The sequence below is a fragment of the Dermacentor variabilis genome, chromosome 5 (assembly GCF_050947875.1).
Source record: "Dermacentor variabilis isolate Ectoservices chromosome 5, ASM5094787v1, whole genome shotgun sequence".
NCBI classification, from domain to species: Eukaryota; Metazoa; Arthropoda; class Arachnida; order Ixodida; family Ixodidae; genus Dermacentor; species Dermacentor variabilis.
Window position 1 is genome coordinate 70,272,266 of NC_134572.1, and position 27,059 is coordinate 70,299,324.

Genomic DNA, 27,059 nt, shown 5'->3' on the forward strand with positions numbered 1-27,059 from the left:
TACAATGGGCTAATGGTGACGCACACTGTCGTAGCGCTGCCGGTCGGGCACAATGACTGGAATGAGAGGGTGATCCCTGCTTTCGCATCGCCTGGTTCGGGCACAATGACTGGAAGGAGAGGGTGACCCCTGCTTTCGCATCGCCCGGTTTGGGCACAATGGCACATACACTCACACACGCACATGAAGACACGTGGCATCGGAACATGCCTGGAAACGCCTGGAAACACCTGGCGGGGAGCGTTGCGGCGACGACGAACGGGCCAAAATGTCTGCCGCCCCGCCGCAGTCACGCCGGCAAAACCGCGTGTCGCAGGCGAAACGCAACAGTGGGCACTACAAATTCGTGATTTCTACGTTGCAATCTCACGGCATAAAAAATGTTGGTAGACAGCCCGGCCTATTTAATATCAGGTCAATTAATGTCCTCGCCTATGACCATAAGGCCTGCTTATGCACTGCGTCAGGTAAGCTTTGAAACTGGCCGATGGTGTTCGAGCGAAGGTTTTCGGGGATGATAAAAGCTTCATACTGTAATCGCCTCGCTGTTTGGAAGTTCCTGTTTATACAAAACATGGCCTTTGACGCACCTCCATTGATTCTCATTTGCATTAGTGAAATAATCTTATCTACAAGAACAAATACGTCACCACCATGTGCATTTTGATCTTTTCTGTTGCATGTACCCAGTTAGACGAACTTCATGATCGCAAATGTCCTGGCACAGCCCAGATTCAGTATCTAGAGCAACAGAAGGCTTAACTGTACTTATGAGCGAGGGTAACTCGTAAATATTGTTTTTGATACTGCGGTAATTTAACAGCTGACATGAAGGACCAACGGAGCTGGTTTGACACGGTCACTTCCACAGTACAGCTTTCTCTCTTCCATATTCTTAAACACAATTTGTTGCATTTAATCGAATGATCATAACTATAAGCGTCGCTTTATCACCGTCCTTTTCGGTGACACTGCAATGTCTTGTAAAAATATTACTTTTCCTCCATACCGCTTCAACGAAGTCCTCGGAATCGCCAGTTGTGTTTTTTATTTTTCTTACGCTATATAAAACAAGCTGTTTTTTATAACAATGCAAACTTTGCTAGTATGGGCCGTTTTTTACCTGTTCCAATCGAATCAACCCATGATCCCTCTCTATTGAAACTGACTGGATGCCTGATTTTGAGGCACATAATTCAAACATAGGTGCTTGTGTCACGAGCTTGGAAATTGCGTTTGGAAAGACGAAATTGCGTCTTCATCTACGATTCTCAAGGTCGTCAGCTTTCCAGAGTAATGCCTCCAGTGCTCTTTTTCAAGACAGAAGTGAAATATGCGCGAGATTGATCTGAGCATTGCTTCACACGTTTTGTGACTGCTGAATCCGTTGCGTCAAGGTTATTTAGCTTCTGTCCTACTGACTTGACAAGGTAATCAAGTTCATCTATACCTATCTTGTTTTCTGCCTGTGCACATTCAATATCAATTAATTTCGCCCTTATATTATTTTGGCCTATCTAACGCTTCTGCAAGATTTCCATTGTAGAGAGTGGGGGATTTAGTTCTACATCGCCGTATAAACGCAGGAGAAGTAAAAACAAGTACAGGCGACGCAATAAGTGAAACTTGCACCTACTGCACTCAACCAACCGTAGGCGGGGAACGAACAAAACATAAAGCGTGTCAGAAAAGCGAAACTCAACATTGCCAATCTGCAAAATCAGTAGAAGTAACGTGGATGGCATCGCCATAATTGTGCCGGTTCCACGTCCCAGACACCTGCCTTTTGAAGATCCTAGATACGATAATGTCCATCTGGTAATAGCAACAATTATCATTGCCCGGTGGTGCGCATGGTCCGAAAGCAGGATCACCGCCTGTTGTCCCGTTGGAGTCATCCGCAGTGCTGCGTCAGCTTTCACGCGGTGTTGTTGCTTGATCTCCGCACTGCGTCCTCAGGAAAGCCTTCGACCTAGTCAGTCATCCCTTACATCTCGTGAAGCTTGCGCACTCCAGTGTCGAAGCTGCTATTGCAGCTTTACGGCTTTCATACGCAGCTATTTCTCGATAGGTCCGGTTTCGTGAGCGTCAGTGATCAATCTTTTGTCTATACGGTGTCTAGTGGTGGGGTCCAAGGTTCCGTGTTGGTTCGCTTCCCATTTCATTTTCATCAGTGACGCTTCTTGAGCAAATCGGAACTCTTCATTCCTTTTCTGCGCTGACGACATCAAAGTAATCCAGGAGAAACACAATATTGATGACAGCTGTGGTTTGCGGTTCGACGTGTCTTTATTATCTGAATGGTGCCAATTGAACGAGCTCACTCTAAAGTTTGTCTAAACCCAGAATTATGTCATAGTAGCGTGATACCCAGAATACTGCCTACCCTTATACTGTTGTTCGTTGATCGTGCATTGTTGACCAAGGTTCTCGAAGTAAGCGATCCCGGCATGTTTTTTTTTATATTATATGTTAAGCTTCTCCGTCTACTTTAATCGCGCACCAACACGAGGCCCGCGCACGACCGGTTCCCTCTGCAGACTTAAAAGAGATTTCCGTATGCATTTCCTTTTGCTCAAATAGTTCACATCCATGTGTTTTCCATTACTAGAACACGCCTTAGGGGCGTGGAATGAAACATGCAATTTAAACAGCACATTAATGGAACGTGCGCAGAAAAAGTTCGTGAGTATACATGGTGCCAAACAATGATGCACCAAGAACTAAAGATATCCAAATACCATGTAGCTGGATAGAACCAAGGTAATGTTGTTTACCTTCGCTTGGCGATACTCATACTATCTTAGCGCTCCGCTTAATTACATAACGAATCTAAATTAATCAATCAACTTCTCAAATATTATATTTAGGTGAAAAGTATCAGTGAGAAAATTGTAGAGCAATATAAAAAACTCCTGAAAGAGCTTTTTGTTTCTGAATACCTGTTAGAAAAGTTGTTTTCTGAGTGTGAAAGAAGCCTGCAAGTGCACGCAAAATTACTGTGTGAATGGCCGCTCGAGGCACTTTCGATTGGCTCACGATTAAATTTCACTTTGGCCCACGCCCAAATTTAAGTTGCGCCACCCTCAAATTTCAAGTTGGCCTACCCCGATATTTATATTCGGCCCATGTCCAAATGTCAGCTTGGCCCACCCAGAAATAGGTTGGCCAAACCTGTGTGTGTATGTATGTATGTATGTATGTATGTATGTATGTATGTATGTATGTATGTATGTATGTATGTATGTATGTATGTATGTATGTATGTATGTATGTATGTATGTATGTATGTATGTATGTATGTATGTATGTATGTATGTATGTATGTATGTATGTATGTATGTATGTATGTATCATGCGTCACAGACTGAAACAACCCCTGGATCAGGAAATCATTCTGAATTTTGTCTGGAATGCCTTTTCCAAGCTCGAAAAGACATTTCGGCGCGAACATTGTCAACTCGGGCTTGATTTCGCGGCAGCACCCATGCACCTGGAGTCACATAAAGCAAGGAGCCCTTCCGAGCATAAAGTTTGAAGGGCGTTGTGATGGCGAGCGGGCACGTCGCGGCATCTCGCGGAGGCCGCGGAATCTACCGAGCGCATGTATTTCAATTCCGAAAGTTTATGGGTAGAAAGGTCTCCAACTTTTGTTGCGAAAGCTGCACTGACATTTCCAAAGTCGTACTTTAGATGTTCAATTCCGGAACCTTGTGGGTTTGATGTTCCTATAAAGATTTCACGCCAGAGATGCTTTGACTTTTCTAAAATAGTACATCGAACCATACAACGAGACAAGCCAAATCAACACACTACCGGACAACTTGACGAAACCCGCAGCGAGGTCCGATGAGGCGAAGCGTTGTGGCGGTTAATTCGTGCCGTCATGTCAGAATATCAACATTCTTTTTCTCGTGCGGCAAGGCATCCATCTCAAGACACTAAAGTCAGGAAAGCTAACAACGTTCTTATTTTTCTACTTTGACATTTCTTCACCATTTACCGTGCTTCCAGAATTCCTTGGCTTTCTCTTTTAGCCGCATCTAGATAGATTTGGATAACTGTCTTTCGCAAATCGCGTCGCTTCCTTCCTTTCGTGCCTACTTATTTTAACTTTACGGGGTTTTCAGTTGACGCTCTTTGGCAAAAACAGAGGTCCCCACTCAGACGGAGCGGCGAAATGTACTCATCATAAGGTTCGTAACAGCGCAACACAAGCTCACGGACAAAAGGAAGGTAAAAACGACAACACAGCGCTGACTCTCAACTGATAATTTATTGAACAAACGTCCAACATACAGATACGTATATATAAGTGCCAGTTCAAAAACCATGATATGCGCGAGAAACAGAGATACATCAATGCAATCGTCGACGGCACGGATCAGGTATGGTTCAGCCCGCTCCATGGCCTTGCCGGCAGCCGTCACTGCTGACTTGAGGCACTCCATCTCGACAAAGCTGACCAGGTATGACAGGCGCAGAGCGACGTGGAATCAGCCACTCAGTTGAATGGCCAGGGACTGCACAGTACTCCTCCAGATGCCATTCGGCCTCTTGCCATCTCTGGCGTCGACAGTGTCCCAGACTGCATCGGCGCCGTTCGATGACTCGAATGCCGCCAGGAGCTCGGCCAAGGATGAGATGTAGGGCGTCCTTTTCGTCGCCTCAAGCGGGCCCATCAGCTCCTCTCGCTTCCGGAACAACTCGCGGCAGTTGTTCAACAGGCCCTCCAGGAACGCACAGTCTCTAACCAAAGCAACCTGGTAGCAAAACTTGGCTGCTGCTTCAGCGGGCTCGATGGTGATGGCCGCTGTGTGACAGATGGCCTGTGCAAGATGCAGAAGCTGCTGCAGGTTGAGTGAAGCAGGGTCAGACATTGCCTGCATAACCAGGCGACATAACCAGACGACAGTACTCCTCCAGATGCCATTCGGCCTCTTGCCATCTCTGGCGTCGACAGTGTCACTGGCTGCATCGGCGCCAGCGCCGTTCGATGACTCGAATGCCACCAGAAGCTCGGCCAAGGAGGAGACGTACGGCGTCCAGTGCACATGGACGTCCTTGACAGTGTCACTGGCTGCATCGGCGCCAGCGCCGTTCGATGACTCGAATGCCGCCAGGAGCTCGGCCAAGGATGAGATGTAGGGCGTCCTTTTCGTCGCCTCGAGCGGGCCCATCAGCTCCTCTCGCTTCTCGAACAACTCGCGGCAGTTGTTCAACAGGCCCTCCAGGAACACACTGTCTCTAACCAAATCAACCTGGTAGCAAAACTTGGCTGCTGCTTCAGCGGGCTCGATGGTGATGGCCGCTGTGGGACAGATGGCCTGTGCAAGATGCAGAAGCTGCTGCAGGTTGAGCGAAGCAGGGTCAGACATCGCCTGCATAACCATGCGACCAGCGTAGCAGCTTCTTAGAATGGAACAGCGCGTGCCATGCTTGCGCCACGAGCACGCGCCGCCCAACTTTATCTTCGTCATCTTTCGCAGCGGTGACCGAGAGCGCCGTCCTCTAGCTTCCGCGCGCAGCGGCGTCGGCGGGCGCCACAAATTCGTGATTTCTACGTTGGAAGCTCCCCGCATAAAAAATGCTGTTAGACAACCTGGCCTATTTAATATCAGGTCAATTAATGTCCTCGCCTATGACCATAAGGCCTGCTTATGCACTGCGTCAGGTAAGCTTTGAAACTGGCCGATGGTGTTCGAGCGAAGGTTTTCGGGGATGATAAAAGCTTCATACTGTAATCGCCACGCTGTTTGGAAGTTCCTGTTTATACAAAACATGGCCTTGGACGCACCTCCATTGATTCTGATTTGATATAGGGAAATAATCTTATCTACAAGAACAACTACGTCACCACCATGTGCATTTTGATCTTTTCTGTTGCATGTACCCAGTTAGACGAACCTCATGATCGCAAATGTCCTGGCACAGCCCAGATTCAATATCTAGGGCAACAGAAGGCTTAACTGTACTTATGAGCGAGGGTAACTCGTCAATATTGTTTTTGGTACTGCGGTAATTTAACAGCTGACATGAAGGACCAACGGAGCTGGTTTGACGCGGTCACTTCCACAGTACAGCTTTCTCTCTTCCTTATTCATAAACACAATTTGTTGCATTTAATCGAATGATCATAACTATAAGCGTCGCTTTACCACCGTCCTTTTCGGTGACACTGCAATGTCTTGTAAAAATATTTCTTTTCCTCCATACCGCTTCAACCAAGTCCTCGGAAATGCCAGTTGTGTCTTTTAACTTTCTTACGCTATATAAAACATGCTGTTTTTTATAACAATGCAAACTTTGCAAGTATGGGCCGTTTTTTACCTGTTCCAATCGAATCAACCCATGATGCCTCTCTATTGAAACTGACTGGATGCCTGATTGTGAGGCACATAATTCAAACATAGGTGCTTGTGTCACGAGCTTGGAAATTGCGTTTGGAAAGACGAAATTGCGTCTTCATCTACGATTCTCAAGGTCGTCAGCTTTCGAGAGTAATGCCTCCAGTGCTCTTTTCCAAGACGGAAGTCAAATATGCGCGATATTGATCTTAGCATTGCTTCACACGTTTTGTGACTGCTGAATCCGTTGCGTCAAGGTTATTTAGCTTCTGTCCTACTGACTTGACAAGGTAATCAAGTTCATCTATACCTATCTTGTTTTCTGCCTGTGCACATTCAATATCAATTAATTTCGCCCTTATAATATCTTGGCCTATCTAACGCTTCTGCAAGATTTCTATTGTAGAGAGTGGGGGATTCAGTTCTACATCGCCGTATAAACGCAGGAGAAGTAAAAACAAGTACAGGCGACGCAATAAGTGAAACTTGCACCTACTGCACTCAACCAACCGTAGGCGGGGAACGAACAAAACATAAAGCGTGTAAGAAAAGCGAAACTCAACATTACCAATCTGCAAAATCAGTAGAAGTAACGTGGATGGCATCGCCATAATTGTGCCGGTTCCACGTACCAGCAACACCTGCCTTTTGAAGATCCTAGATACGATAATGTCCATCTGGTAATAGCAACAATTATCGTTGCGCGGTGGTGCGCATGGTCCGAAAGCAGGATCACCGCCTGTTGTCCCGTTGGAGTCATCCGCAGAGCTGCGTCAGCTTTCACGCGGTGTTGTTGCTTGATCTCCGCACTGCGACCTCAGGAAAGCCTTCGACCTAGTGAGTCATCGCTTACAGCTCGTGAAGCTTGCGCACTCCAGTGTCGAAGCTGCTATTGCAGCTTTACGGCTTTCCTACGCAGCTATTTCTCGATAGGTCCGGTTTCGTGAGCGTCAGTGATCAATCTTTTGTCTATACGGTGTCTAGTGGTGTGCTCCAAGGTTCTGTGTTGGTTCGCTTCCCATTTCATTTTCATCAGTGACGCTTCTTGAGCAAATCAGAACTCTTCATTCCTTTTTAGCGCTGACGACATCAAAATAATCCAGGAGAAACACAATATTGAGGACAGCCGTGGTTTGCGGTCCGACGTGTCTTTATTATCTGAATGGTGCCAATTGAACGAGCTCACTCTAAAATTTGTCTAAAGCCAGAATTATGTCATATTAGCGTAATACCCAGAATAATGCCTACCCTTATACTGTTGTTCGTTGATCGTGCATTGTTGGCCAAGGTTCTTGAAGTAAGCGATCTCGGCATGTTTTTTTTAATAGTATATGTTAACCTTCTCCGTCGACTTTAATCGCGCACCAACACGAGGCCCGCGCACGACCGGTACCCTCTGCAGACTTACAAGAGATTTCCGTATGCATTTCCTTTTGCTCAAATCGTTCACATCCATGTGTTTTCCATTACTTGAACACGCCTTAGAGGCGTGGAATGAAACACGCAATTTAAACAGCACATTAATGGAAGATGCGCAGAATAAGTTCGTGAGTATACATGGTGCCCAACTATGATGCACCAAGAACTAAAGATATCCAAATACCATGTAGCTGGGTAGAACCAAGGTAACGTTGTTTACCTTCGCTTGGCGATACTCATACTATTTTTGCCCTCCGCTTAATTCCATAACTAATCTTAATTAATCAATCAACTTCTCAAATATTATATTTAGGTGAAAAGTATCAGTGAGAAAATTGTAAAGCAATATGAAAAACTCCTGAAAGAGCTTTTTGTTTCTGAATACGTGCTATAAAAGTGGTTTTCTGAGCGTGAAAGAAGCCCGCAAGTACACGCATTATTACTGTGTGAATGGCCGCTCGAGGCACTTTCGATTGGCCCACGATCAAATTTCACTTTGGCCCACGGCCAAATTTAAGTTGCGCCACCCTCAAGTTTCAAGTTGGCCTACCCAAAAATTTATATTCGGCCCATGTCCAAATGTATGCTTGGCCCACCCAGAAATAGGTTGGCCACACCTATGTATGTATGTATGTATGTATGTATGTATGTATGTATGTATGTATGTATGTATGTATGTATGTATGTATGTATGTATGTATGTATGTATGTATGTATGTATGTATGTATGTATGTATGTATGTATGTATGTATGTATGTATGTATGTATGTATGTATGTATGTATGTATGTATCATGCGTCACAGACTGAAACAACCCCTGGATCCGGAAATCATTCTGAATTTTGTCTGGAATGCCTTTTCCAAGCTCGAAAAGACATTTCGGCGCGAAGATTGTCAACTCGGGCTTGATTTCGCGGCAGCACCCATGCACCTGGAGTCACATAAAGCAAGGAGCCCTTCCGAGCATAAAGTTTGAAGGGCGTTGTGATGGCGAGCGGGCACGTCGCGGCATCTCGCGGAGGCCGCGGAATCTACCGAGCGCATGTATTTCAATTCCGAAAGTTTATGGGTAGAAAGGTCTCCAACTTTTGTTGCGAAAGCTGCACTGACATTTCCAAAGTCGTACTTTAGATGTTCAATTCCGGAACCTTGTGGGTTTGATGTTCCTATAAAGATTTCACGCCAGAGATGCTTTGACTTTTCTAAAATAGTACATCGAACCATACAACGAGACAAGCCAAATCAACACACTACCAGACAACTTGACGAAACCCGCAGCGAGGTCCGATGAGGCGAAGCGTTGTGGCGGTTCATTCGTGCCGTCATGTCAGAATATCAACATTCTTTTTCTCGTGCGGCAAGGCATCCATCTCAAGACACTAAAGTCAGGAAAGCTAACAACGTTCTTATTTTTCTACTTTGACATTTCTTCACCATTTACCGTGCTTCCAGAATTCCTTGGCTTTCTCTTTTAGCCGCATCTAGATAGATTTGGATAACTGTCTTTCGCAAATCGCGTCGCTTCCTTCCTTTCGTGCCTACTTATTTTAGCTTTACGGTGTTTTCAGTTGACGCTCTTTGGCAAAAACAGAGGTCCCCACTCAGACGGAGCGGCGAAATGTACTCATCATAAGGTTCGTAACAGCGCAACACAAGCTCACGGAAAAAAGGAAGGTAAAAACGACAACACAGCGCTGACTCTCAACTGATAATTTATTGAACAAACGTCCAACATACAGATACGTATATATAAGTGCCAGTTCAAAAACCATGATATGCGCGAGAAACAGAGATACATCAATGCAATCGTCGACGGCACGGATCAGGTATGGTTCAGCCCGCTCCATGGCCTTGCCGGCAGCCGTCACTGCTGACTTGAGGCACTCCATCTCGACAAAGCTGACCAGGTATGACAGGCGCAGAACGACGTGGAATCAGCCACTCAGTTGAATGGCCAGGGACTGCACAGTACTCCTCCAGATGCCATTCGGCCTCTTGCCATCTCTGGCGTCGACAGTGTCCCAGACTGCATCGGCGCCGTTCGATGACTCGAATGCCGCCAGGAGCTCGGCCAAGGATGAGATGTAGGGCGTCCTTTTCGTCGCCTCAAGCGGGCCCATCAGCTCCTCTCGCTTCCGGAACAACTCGCGGCAGTTGTTCAACAGGCCCTCCAGGAACGCACTGTCTCTAACCAAAGCAACCTGGTAGCAAAACTTGGCTGCTGCTTCAGCGGGCTCGATGGTGATGGCCGCTGTGTGACAGATGGCCTGTGCAAGATGCAGAAGCTGCTGCAGGTTGAGTGAAGCAGGGTCAGACATTGCCTGCATAACCAGGCGACAAAACCAGACGACAGTACTCCTCCAGATGCCATTCGGCCTCTTGCCATCTCTGGCGTCGACAGTGTCACGGGCTGCATCGGCGCCAGCGCCGTTCGATGACTCGAATGCCACCAGAAGCTCGGCCAAGGAGGAGACGTACGGCGTCCAGTGCACATGGACGTCCTTGACAGTGTCACTGGCTGCATCGGCGCCAGCGCCGTTCGATGACTCGAATGCCGCCAGGAGCTCGGCCAAGGATGAGATGTAGGGCGTCCTTTTCGTCGCCTCGAGCGGGCCCATCAGCTCCTCTCGCTTCTCGAACAACTCGCGGCAGTTGTTCAACAGGCCCTCCAGGAACACACTGTCTCTAACCAAATCAACCTGGTAGCAAAACTTGGCTGCTGCTTCAGCGGGCTCGATGGTGATGGCCGCTGTGGGACAGATGGCCTGTGCAAGATGCAGAAGCTGCTGCAGGTTGAGCGAAGCAGGGTCAGACATCGCCTGCATAACCATGCGACCAGCGTAGCAGCTTCTTAGAATGGAACAGCGCGTGCCATGCTTGCGCCACGAGCACGCGCCGCCCAACTTTATCTTCGTCATCTTTCGCAGCGGTGACCGAGAGCGCCGTCCTCTAGCTTCCGCGCGCAGCGGCGTCGGCGGGCGCCACAAATTCGTGATTTCTACGTTGGAAGCTCCCGGCATAAAAAATGCTGTTAGACAACCTGGCCTATTTAATATCAGGTCAATTAATGTCCTCGCCTATGACCATAAGGCCTGCTTATGCACTGCGTCAGGTAAGCTTTGAAACTGGCCGATGGTGTTCGAGCGAAGGTTTTCGGGGATGATAAAAGCTTCATACTGTAATCGCCACGCTGTTTGGAAGTTCCTGTTTATACAAAACATGGCCTTGGACGCACCTCCATTGATTCTCATTTGATATAGGGAAATAATCTTATCTACAAGAACAAATACGTCACCACCATGTGCATTTTGATCTTTTCTGTTGCATGTACCCAGTTAGACGAACCTCATGATCGCAAATGTCGTGGCACAGCCCAGATTCAATATCTAGGGCAACAGAAGGCTTAACTGTACTTATGAGCGAGGGTAACTCGTCAATATTGTTTTTGATACTGCGGTAATTTAACAGCTGACATGAAGGACCAACGGAGCTGGTTTGACGCGGTCACTTCCACAGTACAGCTTTCTCTCTTCCTTATTCATAAACACAATTTGTTGCATTTAATCGAATGATCATAACTATAAGCGTCGCTTTACCACCGTCCTTTTCGGTGACACTGCAATGTCTTGTAAAAATATTTCTTTTCCTCCATACCGCTTGAACCAAGTCCTCGGAAATGCCAGTTGTGTCTTTTAACTTTCTTACGCTATATAAAACATGCTGTTTTTTATAACAATGCAAACTTTGCAAGTATGGGCCGTTTTTTACCTGTTCCAATCGAATCAACCCATGATGCCTCTCTATTGAAACTGACTGGATGCCTGATTTTGAGGCACATAATTCAAACATAGGTGCTTGTGTCACGAGCTTGGAAATTGCGTTTGGAAAGACGAAATTGCGTCTTCATCTACGATTCTCAAGGTCGTCAGCTTTCGAGAGTAATGCCTCCAGTGCTCTTTTCCAAGACGGAAGTCAAATATGCGCGATATTGATCTTAGCAATGCTTCACACGTTTTGTGACTGCTGAATCCGTTGCGTCAAGGTTATTTAGCTTCTGTCCTACTGACTTGACAAGGTAATCAAGTTCATCTATACCTATCTTGTTTTCTGCCTGTGCACATTGAATATCAATTAATTTCGCCCTTATAACATCTTGGCCTATCTAACGCTTCTGCAAGATTTCTATTGTAGAGAGTGGGGGATTCAGTTCTACATCGCCGTATAAACGCAGGAGAAGTAAAAACAAGTACAGGCGACGCAATAAGTGAAACTTGCACCTACTGCACTCAACCAACCGTAGGCGGGGAACGAACAAAACATAAAGCGTGTAAGAAAAGCGAAACTCAACATTACCAATCTGCAAAATCAGTAGAAGTAACGTGGATGGCATCGCCATAATTGTGCCGGTTCCACGTACCAGCAACACCTGCCTTTTGAAGATCCTAGATACGATAATGTCCATCTGGTAATAGCAACAATTATCGTTGCGCGGTGGTGCGCATGGTCCGAAAGCAGGATCACCGCCTGTTGTCCCGTTGGAGTCATCCGCAGAGCTGCGTCAGCTTTCACGCGGTGTTGTTGCTTGATCTCCGCACTGCGACCTCAGGAAAGCCTTCGACCTAGTGAGTCATCGCTTACAGCTCGTGAAGCTTGCGCACTCCAGTGTCGAAGCTGCTATTGCAGCTTTACGGCTTTCCTACGCAGCTATTTCTCGATAGGTCCGGTTTCGTGAGCGTCAGTGATCAATCTTTTGTCTATACGGTGTCTAGTGGTGTGCTCCAAGGTTCTGTGTTGGTTCGCTTCCCATTTCATTTTCATCAGTGACGCTTCTTGAGCAAATCAGAACTCTTCATTCCTTTTTAGCGCTGACGACATCAAAATAATCCAGGAGAAACACAATATTGAGGACAGCCGTGGTTTGCGGTCCGACGTGTCTTTATTATCTGAATGGTGCCAATTGAACGAGCTCACTCTAAAATTTGTCTAAAGCCAGAATTATGTCATATTAGCGTAATACCCAGAATAATGCCTACCCTTATACTGTTGTTCGTTGATCGTGCATAGTTGGCCAAGGTTCTTGAAGTAAGCGATCTCGGCATGTTTTTTTTTATAGTATATGTTAACCTTCTCCGTCGACTTTAATCGCGCACCAACACGAGGCCCGCGCACGACCGGTACCCTCTGCAGACTTACAAGAGATTTCCGTATGCATTTCCTTTTGCTCAAATCGTTCACATCCATGTGTTTTCCATTACTTGAACACGCCTTAGAGGCGTGGAATGAAACACGCAATTTAAACAGCACATTAATGGAAGATGCGCAGAATAAGTTCGTGAGTATACATGGTGCCCAACTATGATGCACCAAGAACTAAAGATATCCAAATACCATGTAGCTGGGTAGAACCAAGGTAACGTTGTTTACCTTCGCTTGGCGATACTCATACTATTTTTGCCCTCCGCTTAATTCCATAACTAATCTTAATTAATCAATCAACTTCTCAAATATTATATTTAGGTGAAAAGTATCAGTGAGAAAATTGTAGAGCAATATGAAAAACTCCTGAAAGAGCTTTTTGTTTCTGAATACGTGCTATAAAAGTGGTTTTCTGAGCGTGAAAGAAGCCCGCAAGTACACGCATTATTACTGTGTGAATGGCCGCTCGAGGCACTTTCGATTGGCCCACGATCAAATTTCACTTTGGCCCACGGCCAAATTTAAGTTGCGCCACCCTCAAGTTTCAAGTTGGCCTACCCAAAAATTTATATTCGGCCCATGTCCAAATGTATGCTTGGCCCACCCAGAAATAGGTTGGCCACACCTATGTATGTATGTATGTATGTATGTATGTATGTATGTATGTATGTATGTATGTATGTATGTATGTATGTATGTATGTATGTATGTATGTATGTATGTATGTATGTATGTATGTATGTATGTATGTATGTATGTATGTATGTATCATGCGTCACAGACTGAAACAACCCCTGGATCCGGAAATCATTCTGAATTTTGTCTGGAATGCCTTTTCCAAGCTCGAAAAGACATTTCGGCGCGAAGATTGTCAACTCGGGCTTGATTTCGCGGCAGCACCCATGCACCTGGAGTCACATAAAGCAAGGAGCCCTTCCGAGCATAAAGTTTGAAGGGCGTTGTGATGGCGAGCGGGCACGTCGCGGCATCTCGCGGAGGCCGCGGAATCTACCGAGCGCATGTATTTCAATTCCGAAAGTTTATGGGTAGAAAGGTCTCCAACTTTTGTTGCGAAAGCTGCACTGACATTTCCAAAGTCGTACTTTAGATGTTCAATTCCGGAACCTTGTGGGTTTGATGTTCCTATAAAGATTTCACGCCAGAGATGCTTTGACTTTTCTAAAATACTACATCGAACCATACAACGAGACAAGCCAAATCAACACACTACCAGACAACTTGACGAAACCCGCAGCGAGGTCCGATGAGGCGAAGCGTTGTGGCGGTTCATTCGTGCCGTCATGTCAGAATATCAACATTCTTTTTCTCGTGCGGCAAGGCATCCATCTCAAGACACTAAAGTCAGGAAAGCTAACAACGTTCTTATTTTTCTACTTTGACATTTCTTCACCATTTACCGTGCTTCCAGAATTCCTTGGCTATCTCTTTTAGCCGCATCTAGATAGATTTGGATAACTGTCTTTCGCAAATCGCGTCGCTTCCTTCCTTTCGTGCCTACTTATTTTAGCTTTACGGTGTTTTCAGTTGACGCTCTTTGGCAAAAACAGAGGTCCCCACTCAGACGGAGCGGCGAAATGTACTCATCATAAGGTTCGTAACAGCGCAACACAAGCTCACGGACAAAAGGAAGGTAAAAACGACAACACAGCGCTGACTCTCAACTGATAATTTATTGAACAAACGTCCAACATACAGATACGTATATATAAGTGCCAGTTCAAAAACCATGATATGCGCGAGAAACAGAGATACATCAATGCAATCGTCGACGGCACGGATCAGGTATGGTTCAGCCCGCTCCATGGCCTTGCCGGCAGCCGTCACTGCTGACTTGAGGCACTCCATCTCGACAAAGCTGACCAGGTATGACAGGCGCAGAACGACGTGGAATCAGCCACTCAGTTGAATGGCCAGGGACTGCACAGTACTCCTCCAGATGCCATTCGGCCTCTTGCCATCTCTGGCGTCGACAGTGTCCCAGACTGCATCGGCGCCGTTCGATGACTCGAATGCCGCCAGGAGCTCGGCCAAGGATGAGATGTAGGGCGTCCTTTTCGTCGCCTCAAGCGGGCCCATCAGCTCCTCTCGCTTCCGGAACAACTCGCGGCAGTTGTTCAACAGGCCCTCCAGGAACGCACTGTCTCTAACCAAAGCAACCTGGTAGCAAAACTTGGCTGCTGCTTCAGCGGGCTCGATGGTGATGGCCGCTGTGTGACAGATGGCCTGTGCAAGATGCAGAAGCTGCTGCAGGTTGAGTGAAGCAGGGTCAGACATTGCCTGCATAACCAGGCGACATAACCAGACGACAGTACTCCTCCAGATGCCATTCGGCCTCTTGCCATCTCTGGCGTCGACAGTGTCACGGGCTGCATCGGCGCCAGCGCCGTTCGATGACTCGAATGCCACCAGAAGCTCGGCCAAGGAGGAGACGTACGGCGTCCAGTGCACATGGACGTCCTTGACAGTGTCACTGGCTGCATCGGCGCCAGCGCCGTTCGATGACTCGAATGCCGCCAGGAGCTCGGCCAAGGATGAGATGTAGGGCGTCCTTTTCGTCGCCTCGAGCGGGCCCATCAGCTCCTCTCGCTTCTCGAACAACTCGCGGCAGTTGTTCAACAGGCCCTCCAGGAACACACTGTCTCTAACCAAATCAACCTGGTAGCAAAACTTGGCTGCTGCTTCAGCGGGCTCGATGGTGATGGCCGCTGTGGGACAGATGGCCTGTGCAAGATGCAGAAGCTGCTGCAGGTTGAGCGAAGCAGGGTCAGACATCGCCTGCATAACCATGCGACCAGCGTAGCAGCTTCTTAGAATGGAACAGCGCGTGCCATGCTTGCGCCACGAGCACGCGCCGCCCAACTTTATCTTCGTCATCTTTCGCAGCGGTGACCGAGAGCGCCGTCCTCTAGCTTCCGCGCGCAGCGGCGTCGGCGGGCGCCACAAATTCGTGATTTCTACGTTGGAAGCTCCCCGCATAAAAAATGCTGTTAGACAACCTGGCCTATTTAATATCAGGTCAATTAATGTCCTCGCCTATGACCATAAGGCCTGCTTATGCACTGCGTCAGGTAAGCTTTGAAACTGGCCGATGGTGTTCGAGCGAAGGTTTTCGGGGATGATAAAAGCTTCATACTGTAATCGCCACGCTGTTTGGAAGTTCCTGTTTATACAAAACATGGCCTTGGACGCACCTCCATTGATTCTCATTTGATATAGGGAAATAATCTTATCTACAAGAACAACTACGTCACCACCATGTGCATTTTGATCTTTTCTGTTGCATGTACCCAGTTAGACGAACCTCATGATCGCAAATGTCCTGGCACAGCCCAGATTCAATATCTAGGGCAACAGAAGGCTTAACTGTACTTATGAGCGAGGGTAACTCGTCAATATTGTTTTTGATACTGCGGTAATTTAACAGCTGACATGAAGGACCAACGGAGCTGGTTTGACGCGGTCACTTCCACAGTACAGCTTTCTCTCTTCCTTATTCATAAACACAATTTGTTGCATTTAATCGAATGATCATAACTATAAGCGTCGCTTTACCACCGTCCTTTTCGGTGACACTGCAATGTCTTGTAAAAATATTTCTTTTCCTCCATACCGCTTCAACCAAGTCCTCGGAAATGCCAGTTGTGTCTTTTAACTTTCTTACGCTATATAAAACATGCTGTTTTTTATAACAATGCAAACTTTGCAAGTATGGGCCGTTTTTTACCTGTTCCAATCGAATCAACCCATGATGCCTCTCTATTGAAACTGACTGGATGCCTGATTGTGAGGCACATAATTCAAACATAGGTGCTTGTGTCACGAGCTTGGAAATTGCGTTTGGAAAGACGAAATTGCGTCTTCATCTACGATTCTCAAGGTCGTCAGCTTTCGAGAGTAATGCCTCCAGTGCTCTTTTCCAAGACGGAAGTCAAATATGCGCGATATTGATCTTAGCATTGCTTCACACGTTTTGTGACTGCTGAATCCGTTGCGTCAAGGTTATTTAGCTTCTGTCCTACTGACTTGACAAGGTAATCAAGTTCATCTATACCTATCTTGTTTTCTGCCTGTGCACATTCAATATCAATTAATTTCGCCCTTATAATATCTTGGCCTATCTAACGCTTCTGCAAGATTTCTATTGTAGAGAGTGGGGGATTCAGTTCTACATCGCCGTATAAACGCAGGAGAAGTAAAAACAAGTACAGGCGACGCAATAAGTGAAACTTGCACCTACTGCACTCAACCAACCGTAGGCGGGGAACGAACAAAACATAAAGCGTGTAAGAAAAGCGAAACTCAACATTACCAATCTGCAAAATCAGTAGAAGTAACGTGGATGGCATCGCCATAATTGTGCCGGTTCCACGTACCAGCAACACCTGCCTTTTGAAGATCCTAGATACGATAATGTCCATCTGGTAATAGCAACAATTATCGTTGCGCGGTGGTGCGCATGGTCCGAAAGCAGGATCACCGCCTGTTGTCCCGTTGGAGTCATCCGCAGAGCTGCGTCAGCTTTCACGCGGTGTTGTTGCTTGATCTCCGCACTGCGACCTCAGGAAAGCCTTCGACCTAGTGAGTCATCGCTTACAGCTCGTGAAGCTTGCGCACTCCAGTGTCGAAGCTGCTATTGCAGCTTTACGGCTTTCCTACGCAGCTATTTCTCGATAGGTCCGGTTTCGTGAGCGTCAGTGATCAATCTTTTGTCTATACGGTGTCTAGTGGTGTGCTCCAAGGTTCTGTGTTGGTTCGCTTCCCATTTCATTTTCATCAGTGACGCTTCTTGAGCAAATCAGAACTCTTCATTCCTTTTTAGCGCTGACGACATCAAAATAATCCAGGAGAAACACAATATTGAGGACAGCCGTGGTTTGCGGTCCGACGTGTCTTTATTATCTGAATGGTGCCAATTGAACGAGCTCACTCTAAAATTTGTCTAAAGCCAGAATTATGTCATATTAGCGTAATACCCAGAATAATGCCTACCCTTATACTGTTGTTCGTTGATCGTGCATAGTTGGCCAAGGTTCTTGAAGTAAGCGATCTCGGCATGTTTTTTTTTATAGTATATGTTAACCTTCTCCGTCGACTTTAATCGCGCACCAACACGAGGCCCGCGCACGACCGGTACCCTCTGCAGACTTACAAGAGATTTCCGTATGCATTTCCTTTTGCTCAAATCGTTCACATCCATGTGTTTTCCATTACTTGAACACGCCTTAGAGGCGTGGAATGAAACACGCAATTTAAACAGCACATTAATGGAAGATGCGCAGAATAAGTTCGTGAGTATACATGGTGCCCAACTATGATGCACCAAGAACTAAAGATATCCAAATACCATGTAGCTGGGTAGAACCAAGGTAACGTTGTTTACCTTCGCTTGGCGATACTCATACTATTTTTGCCCTCCGCTTAATTCCATAACTAATCTTAATTAATCAATCAACTTCTCAAATATTATATTTAGGTGAAAAGTATCAGTGAGAAAATTGTAGAGCAATATGAAAAACTCCTGAAAGAGCTTTTTGTTTCTGAATACGTGCTATAAAAGTGGTTTTCTGAGCGTGAAAGAAGCCCGCAAGTACACGCATTATTACTGTGTGAATGGCCGCTCGAGGCACTTTCGATTGGCCCACGATCAAATTTCACTTTGGCCCACGGCCAAATTTAAGTTGCGCCACCCTCAAGTTTCAAGTTGGCCTACCCAAAAATTTATATTCGGCCCATGTCCAAATGTATGCTTGGCCCACCCAGAAATAGGTTGGCCACACCTATGTATGTATGTATGTATGTATGTATGTATGTATGTATGTATGTATGTATGTATGTATGTATGTATGTATGTATGTATGTATGTATGTATGTATGTATGTATGTATGTATGTATGTATGTATGTATGTATGTATGTATGTATGTATCATGCGTCACAGACTGAAACAACCCCTGGATCCGGAAATCATTCTGAATTTTGTCTGGAATGCCTTTTCCAAGCTCGAAAAGACATTTCGGCGCGAAGATTGTCAACTCGGGCTTGATTTCGCGGCAGCACCCATGCACCTGGAGTCACATAAAGCAAGGAGCCCTTCCGAGCATAAAGTTTGAAGGGCGTTGTGATGGCGAGCGGGCACGTTGCGGCATCTCGCGGAGGCCGCGGAATCTACCGAGCGCATGTATTTCAATTCCGAAAGTTTATGGGTAGAAAGGTCTCCAACTTTTGTTGCGAAAGCTGCACTGACATTTCCAAAGTCGTACTTTAGATGTTCAATTCCGGAACCTTGTGGGTTTGATGTTCCTATAAAGATTTCACGCCAGAGATGCTTTGACTTTTCTAAAATAGTACATCGAACCATACAACGAGACAAGCCAAATCAACACACTACCAGACAACTTGACGAAACCCGCAGCGAGGTCCGATGAGGCGAAGCGTTGTGGCGGTTCATTCGTGCCGTCATGTCAGAATATCAACATTCTTTTTCTCGTGCGGCAAGGCATCCATCTCAAGACACTAAAGTCAGGAAAGCTAACAACGTTCTTATTTTTCTACTTTGACATTTCTTCACCATTTACCGTGCTTCCAGAATTCCTTGGCTATCTCTTTTAGCCGCATCTAGATAGATTTGGATAACTGTCTTTCGCAAATCGCGTCGCTTCCTTCCTTTCGTGCCTACTTATTTTAGCTTTACGGTGTTTTCAGTTGACGCTCTTTGGCAAAAACAGAGGTCCCCACTCAGACGGAGCGGCGAAATGTACTCATCATAAGGTTCGTAACAGCGCAACACAAGCTCACGGACAAAAGGAAGGTAAAAACGACAACACAGCGCTGACTCTCAACTGATAATTTATTGAACAAACGTCCAACATACAGATACGTATATATAAGTGCCAGTTCAAAAACCATGATATGCGCGAGAAACAGAGATACATCAATGCAATCGTCGACGGCACGGATCAGGTATGGTTCAGCCCGCTCCATGGCCTTGCCGGCAGCCGTCACTGCTGACTTGAGGCACTCCATCTCGACAAAGCTGACCAGGTATGACAGGCGCAGAACGACGTGGAATCAGCCACTCAGTTGAATGGCCAGGGACTGCACAGTACTCCTCCAGATGCCATTCGGCCTCTTGCCATCTCTGGCGTCGACAGTGTCCCAGACTGCATCGGCGCCGTTCGATGACTCGAATGCCGCCAGGAGCTCGGCCAAGGATGAGATGTAGGGCGTCCTTTTCGTCGCCTCAAGCGGGCCCATCAGCTCCTCTCGCTTCCGGAACAACTCGCGGCAGTTGTTCAACAGGCCCTCCAGGAACGCACTGTCTCTAACCAAAGCAACCTGGTAGCAAAACTTGGCTGCTGCTTCAGCGGGCTCGATGGTGATGGCCGCTGTGTGACAGATGGCCTGTGCAAGATGCAGAAGCTGCTGCAGGTTGAGTGAAGCAGGGTCAGACATTGCCTGCATAACCAGGCGACATAACCAGACGACAGTACTCCTCCAGATGCCATTCGGCCTCTTGCCATCTCTGGCGTCGACAGTGTCACGGGCTGCATCGGCGCCAGCGCCGTTCGATGACTCGAATGCCACCAGAAGCTCGGCCAAGGAGGAGACGTACGGCGTCCAGTGCACATGGACGTCCTTGACAGTGTCACTGGCTGCATCGGCGCCAGCGCCGTTCGATGACTCGAATGCCGCCAGGAGCTCGGCCAAGGATGAGATGTAGGGCGTCCTTTTCGTCGCCTCGAGCGGGCCCATCAGCTCCTCTCGCTTCTCGAACAACTCGCGGCAGTTGTTCAACAGGCCCTCCAGGAACACACTGTCTCTAACCAAATCAACCTGGTAGCAAAACTTGGCTGCTGCTTCAGCGGGCTCGATGGTGATGGCCGCTGTGGGACAGATGGCCTGTGCAAGATGCAGAAGCTGCTGCAGGTTGAGCGAAGCAGGGTCAGACATCGCCTGCATAACCATGCGACCAGCGTAGCAGCTTCTTAGAATGGAACAGCGCGTGCCATGCTTGCGCCACGAGCACGCGCCGCCCAACTTTATCTTCGTCATCTTTCGCAGCGGTGACCGAGAGCGCCGTCCTCTAGCTTCCGCGCGCAGCGGCGTCGGCGGGCGCCACAAATTCGTGATTTCTACGTTGGAAGCTCCCGGCATAAAAAATGCTGTTAGACAACCTGGCCTATTTAATATCAGGTCAATTAATGTCCTCGCCTATGACCATAAGGCCTGCTTATGCACTGCGTCAGGTAAGCTTTGAAACTGGCCGATGGTGTTCGAGCCAAGGTTTTCGGGGATGATAAAAGCTTCATACTGTAATCGCCACGCTGTTTGGAAGTTCCTGTTTATACAAAACATGGCTTTGGACGCACCTCCATTGATTCTCATTTGATATAGGGAAATAATCTTATCTACAAGAACAAATACGTCACCACCATGTGCATTTTGATCTTTTCTGTTGCATGTACCCAGTTAGACGAACCTCATGATCGCAAATGTCGTGGCACAGCCCAGATTCAATATCTAGGGCAACAGAAGGCTTAACTGTACTTATGAGCGAGGGTAACTCGTCAATATTGTTTTTGATACTGCGGTAATTTAACAGCTGACATGAAGGACCAACGGAGCTGGTTTGACGCGGTCACTTCCACAGTACAGCTTTCTCTCTTCCTTATTCATAAACACAATTTGTTGCATTTAATCGAATGATCATAACTATAAGCGTCGCTTTACCACCGTCCTTTTCGGTGGCACTGCAATGTCTTGTAAAAATATTTCTTTTCCTCCATACCGCTTGAACCAAGTCCTCGGAAATGCCAGTTGTGTCTTTTAACTTTCTTACGCTATATAAAACATGCTGTTTTTTATAACAATGCAAACTTTGCAAGTATGGGCCGTTTTTTACCTGTTCCAATCGAATCAACCCATGATGCCTCTCTATTGAAACTGACTGGATGCCTGATTTTGAGGCACATAATTCAAACATAGGTGCTTGTGTCACGAGCTTGGAAATTGCGTTTGGAAAGACGAAATTGCGTCTTCATCTACGATTCTCAAGGTCGTCAGCTTTCGAGAGTAATGCCTCCAGTGCTCTTTTCCAAGACGGAAGTCAAATATGCGCGATATTGATCTTAGCAATGCTTCACACGTTTTGTGACTGCTGAATCCGTTGCGTCAAGGTTATTTAGCTTCTGTCCTACTGACTTGACAAGGTAATCAAGTTCATCTATACCTATCTTGTTTTCTGCCTGTGCACATTGAATATCAATTAATTTCGCCCTTATAACATCTTGGCCTATCTAACGCTTCTGCAAGATTTCTATTGTAGAGAGTGGGGGATTCAGTTCTACATCGCCGTATAAACGCAGGAGAAGTAAAAACAAGTACAGGCGACGCAATAAGTGAAACTTGCACCTACTGCACTCAACCAACCGTAGGCGGGGAACGAACAAAACATAAAGCGTGTAAGAAAAGCGAAACTCAACATTACCAATCTGCAAAATCAGTAGAAGTAACGTGGATGGCATCGCCATAATTGTGCCGGTTCCACGTACCAGCAACACCTGCCTTTTGAAGATCCTAGATACGATAATGTCCATCTGGTAATAGCAACAATTATCGTTGCGCGGTGGTGCGCATGGTCCGAAAGCAGGATCACCGCCTGTTGTCCCGTTGGAGTCATCCGCAGAGCTGCGTCAGCTTTCACGCGGTGTTGTTGCTTGATCTCCGCACTGCGACCTCAGGAAAGCCTTCGACCTAGTGAGTCATCGCTTACAGCTCGTGAAGCTTGCGCACTCCAGTGTCGAAGCTGCTATTGCAGCTTTACGGCTTTCCTACGCAGCTATTTCTCGATAGGTCCGGTTTCGTGAGCGTCAGTGATCAATCTTTTGTCTATACGGTGTCTAGTGGTGTGCTCCAAGGTTCTGTGTTGGTTCGCTTCCCATTTCATTTTCATCAGTGACGCTTCTTGAGCAAATCGGAACTCTTCATTCCTTTTCTGCGCTGACGACATCAAAGTAATCCAGGAGAAACACAATATTGATGACAGCTGTGGTTTGCGGTCCGACGTGTCTTTATTGTCTGAATGGTGCCAATTGAACGAGCTCACTCTAAAGTTTGTCTAAACCCAGAATTATGTCATAGTAGCGTGATACCCAGAATACTGCCTACCCTTATACTGTTGTTCGTTGATCGTGCATTGTTGACCAAGGTTCTCGAAGTAAGCGATCCCGGCATGTTTTTCTTTTTATATTATATGTTAAGCTTCTCCGTCTACTTTAATCGCGCACCAACACGAGGCCCGCGCACGACCGGTACCCTCTGCAGACTTACAAGAGATTTCCGTATGCATTTCCTTTTGCTCAAATCGTTCACATCCATGTGTTTTCCATTACTAGAACACGCCTTAGAGGCGTGGAATGAAACATGAAATTTAAACAGCACATTAATGGAACGTGCGCAGAAAAAGTTCGTGAGTATACATGGTGCCCAACAATGATGCACCAAGAACTAAAGATATCCAAATACCATGTAGCTGGATAGAACCAAGGTAACGTTGTTTACCTTCGCATGGCGATACTCATACTATTTTTGCCCTCCGCTTAATTCCATAACTAATCTTAATTAATCAATCAACTTCTCAAATATTATATTTAGGTGAAAAGTATCAGTGAGAAAATTGTAGAGCAATATGAAAAACTCCTGAAAGAGCTTTTTGTTTCTGAATACGTGCTATAAAAGTGGTTTTCTGAGCGTGAAACAATCCCGCAAGTACACGCAATATTACTGTGTGAATGGCCGCTCGAGGCACTTTCGATTGGCCCACGATCAAATTTCACTTTGGCCCACGGCCAAATTTAAGTTGCGCCACCCTCAAGTTTCAAGTTGGCCTACCCAAAAATTTATATTCGGCCCATGTCCAAATGTATGCTTGGCCCACCCAGAAATAGGTTGGCCAAACCTGTGTGTGTGTGTGTGTGTGTGTGTGTGTGTGTATGTGTGTATGTATGTATATATGTATGTATGTATGTATGTATGTATGTATGTATGTATGTATGTATGTATGTATGTATGTATGTATGTATGTATGTATGTATGTATGTATGTATGTATGTATGTATGTATGTATGTATGTATGTATGTATGTATCATGCGTGACAGACTGAAACAACCCCTGGATCCGGAAATCATTCTGAATTTTGTCTGGAATGCCTTTTCCAAGCTCGAAAAGACATTTCGGCGCGAACATTGTCAACTCGGGCTTGATTTCGCGGCAGCACCCATGCACCTGGAGTCACATAAAGCAAGGAGCCCTTCCGAGCATAAAGTTTGAAGGGCGTTTTGATGGCGAGCGGGCACGTCGCGGCATCTCGCGGAGGCCGCGGAATCTACCGAGCGCATGTATTTCAATTCCGAAAGTTTATGGGTAGAAAGGTCTCCAACTTTTGTTGCGAAAGCTGCACTGACATTTCCAAAGTCGTACTTTAGATGTTCAATTCCGGAACCTTGTGGGTTTGATGTTCCTATAAAGATTTCACGCCAGAGATGCTTTGACTTTTCTAAAATAGTACATCAAACCATACAACGAGACAAGCCAAATCAACACACTACCGGACAACTTGACGAAACCCGCAGCGAGGTCCGATGAGGCGAAGCGTTGTGGCGGTTCATTCGTGCTGTCATGTCAGAATATCAACATTCTTTTTCTCGTGCGGCAAGGCATCCATCTCAAGACACTAAAGTCAGGAAAGCTAACAACGTTCTTATTTTTCTACTTTGACATTTCTTCACCATTTACCGTGCTTCCAGAATTCCTTGGCTTTCTCTTTTAGCCGCATCTAGATAGATTTGGATAACTGTCTTTCGCAAATCGCGTCGCTTCCTTCCTTTCGTGCCTACTTATTTTAGCTTTACGGTGTTTTCAGTTGACGCTCTTTGGCAAAAACAGAGGTCCCCACTGAGACGGAGCGGCGAAATGTACTCATCATAAGGTTCGTAACAGCGCAACACAAGCTCACGGACAAAAGGACGGTAAAAACGACAACACAGCGCTGACTCTCAACTGATAATTTATTGAACAAACGTCCAACATACAGATACGTATATATAAGTGCCAGTTCAAAAACCATGATATGCGCGAGAAACAGAGATACATCAATGCAATCAACGACGGCACGGATCAGGTATGGCTCAGCCTGCTCCATGGCCTTGCCGGCAGCCGTCACTGCTGACTTCAGGCACTCCATCTCGACAAAGCTGACCAGGTATGACAGGCGCAGAACGACGTGGAATCAGCCACTCAGTTGAATGGCCAGGGACTACACAGTACTCCTCCAGATGTCATTCGTCCTCTTGCCATCTCTGGCGTCGACAGTGTCCCAGACTGCATCGGCGCCGTTCGATGACTCGAATGCCGCCAGGAGCTCGGCCAAGGATGAGATGTAGGGCGTCCTTTTCGTCGCCTCAAGCGGGCCCATCAGCTCCTCTCGCTTCCGGAACAACTCGCGGCAGTTGTTCAACAGGCCCTCCAGGAACGCACTGTCTCTAACCAAAGCAACCTGGTAGCAAAACTTGGCTGCTGCTTCAGCGGGCTCGATGGTGATGGCCGCTGTGTGACAGATGGCCTGTGCAAGATGCAGAAGCTCCTGCAGGTTGAGTGAAGCAGGGTCAGACATTGCCTGCATAACCAGGCGACATAACCAGATGACAGTACTCCTCCAGATGCCATTCGGCCTCTTGCCATCTCTAGCGTCGACAGTGTCACTGGCTGCATCGGCGCCAGCGCAGTTTGATGACTCGAATGCCACCAGAAGCTCGGCCAAGGAGGAGACGTACGGCGTCCAGTGCACATGGACGTCCTTGACAGTGTCACTGGCTGTATCGGCACCAGCGCCGTTCGGTGACTCACATGCCGCCAGGAACTCGGCCAAGAAGGAGACGTACGGCGTCCAGTGCACATGCACGTCCTTGACAGTGTCACTGGCTGCATCGGCACCAGCGCCGTTCGGTGACTCACATGCCGCCAGGAACTCGGCCAAGAAGGAGACGTAGGGCGTCCAGCGCACAGGGAAGTCCTTGACAGTGTCACTGGCTGCATCAGCGCCAGCGCCGTTCGATGACTCGAATGCCGCCAGGAGCTCGGCCAAGGAGGAGACGTACGGCGTCCAGTGCACATGGACGTCCTTGACAGTGTCACTGGCTGCATCGGCACCAGCGCCGTTCGGTGACTCACATGCCGCCAGGAACTCGGCCAAGAAGGAGACGTAGGGCGTCCAGCGCACAGGGAAGTCCTTGACAGTGTCACTGGCTGCATCGGCGCCAGCGCCGTTCGATGACTCGAATGCCGCCAGGAGCTCGGCCAAGGAGGAGACGTAGGGCGTCCTTTTCGTCGCCTCGAGCGGGCCCATCAGCTCCTCTCGCTTCTCGAACAACTCGCGGCAGTTGTTCAACAGGCCCTCCAGGAACACACTGTCTCTAACCAAATCAACCTGGTAGCAAAACTTGGCTGCTGCTTCAGCGGGCTCGATGGTGATGGCCGCTGTGGGACAGATGGCCTGTGCAAGATGCAGAAGCTGCTGCAGGTTGAGCGAAGCAGGGTCAGACATCGCCTGCATAACCATGCGACCAGCGTAGCAGCTTCTTAGAATGGAACAGCGCGTGCCATGCTTGCGCCGCGAGCACGCGCCGCCCAACTTTATCTTCGTCATCTTTCGCAGCGGTGACCGAGAGCGCCGTCCTCTAGCTTCCGCGCGCAGCGGCGTCGGTGGGCGCCACAAATTCGTGATTTCTACGTTGGAAGCTCCCGGCATAAAAAATGCTGTTAGACAACCTGGCCTATTTAATATCAGGTCAATTAATGTCCTCGCCTATGACCATAAGGCCTGCTTATGCACTGCGTCAGGTAAGCTTTGAAACTGGCCGATGGTGTTCGAGCGAAGGTTTTCGGGGATGATAAAAGCTTCATACTGTAAGCGCCACGCTGTTTGGAAGTTCCTGTTTATACAAAACATGGCCTTGGACGCACCTCCATTGATTCTCATTTGATATAGGGAAATAATCTTATCTACAAGAACAAATACG

At 47.2% G+C, this 27,059-nt stretch overlaps 1 protein-coding gene across 1 annotated transcript; it reads right to left on the reverse strand.

The window, feature by feature from the left end:
* Positions 1-4,257: 4,257 nt before the first annotated feature.
* LOC142581890 (uncharacterized) lies at positions 4,258-5,436 on the reverse strand. Its single transcript, XM_075691334.1, has one exon. It carries the CDS (start codon positions 5,391-5,393, stop codon positions 4,497-4,499), a length of 897 nt encoding a protein of 298 aa, XP_075547449.1. The 5' UTR covers positions 5,394-5,436; the 3' UTR covers positions 4,258-4,496.
* Positions 5,437-27,059: the final 21,623 nt, after the last annotated feature.

Coding starts and splice junctions, on each gene's coding strand:
- LOC142581890 (XM_075691334.1), bottom strand. CDS start 5,393: ATGGTTATGCAGGCGATGTCTGACCCTGCTTCGCTCAACCTGCAGCAG.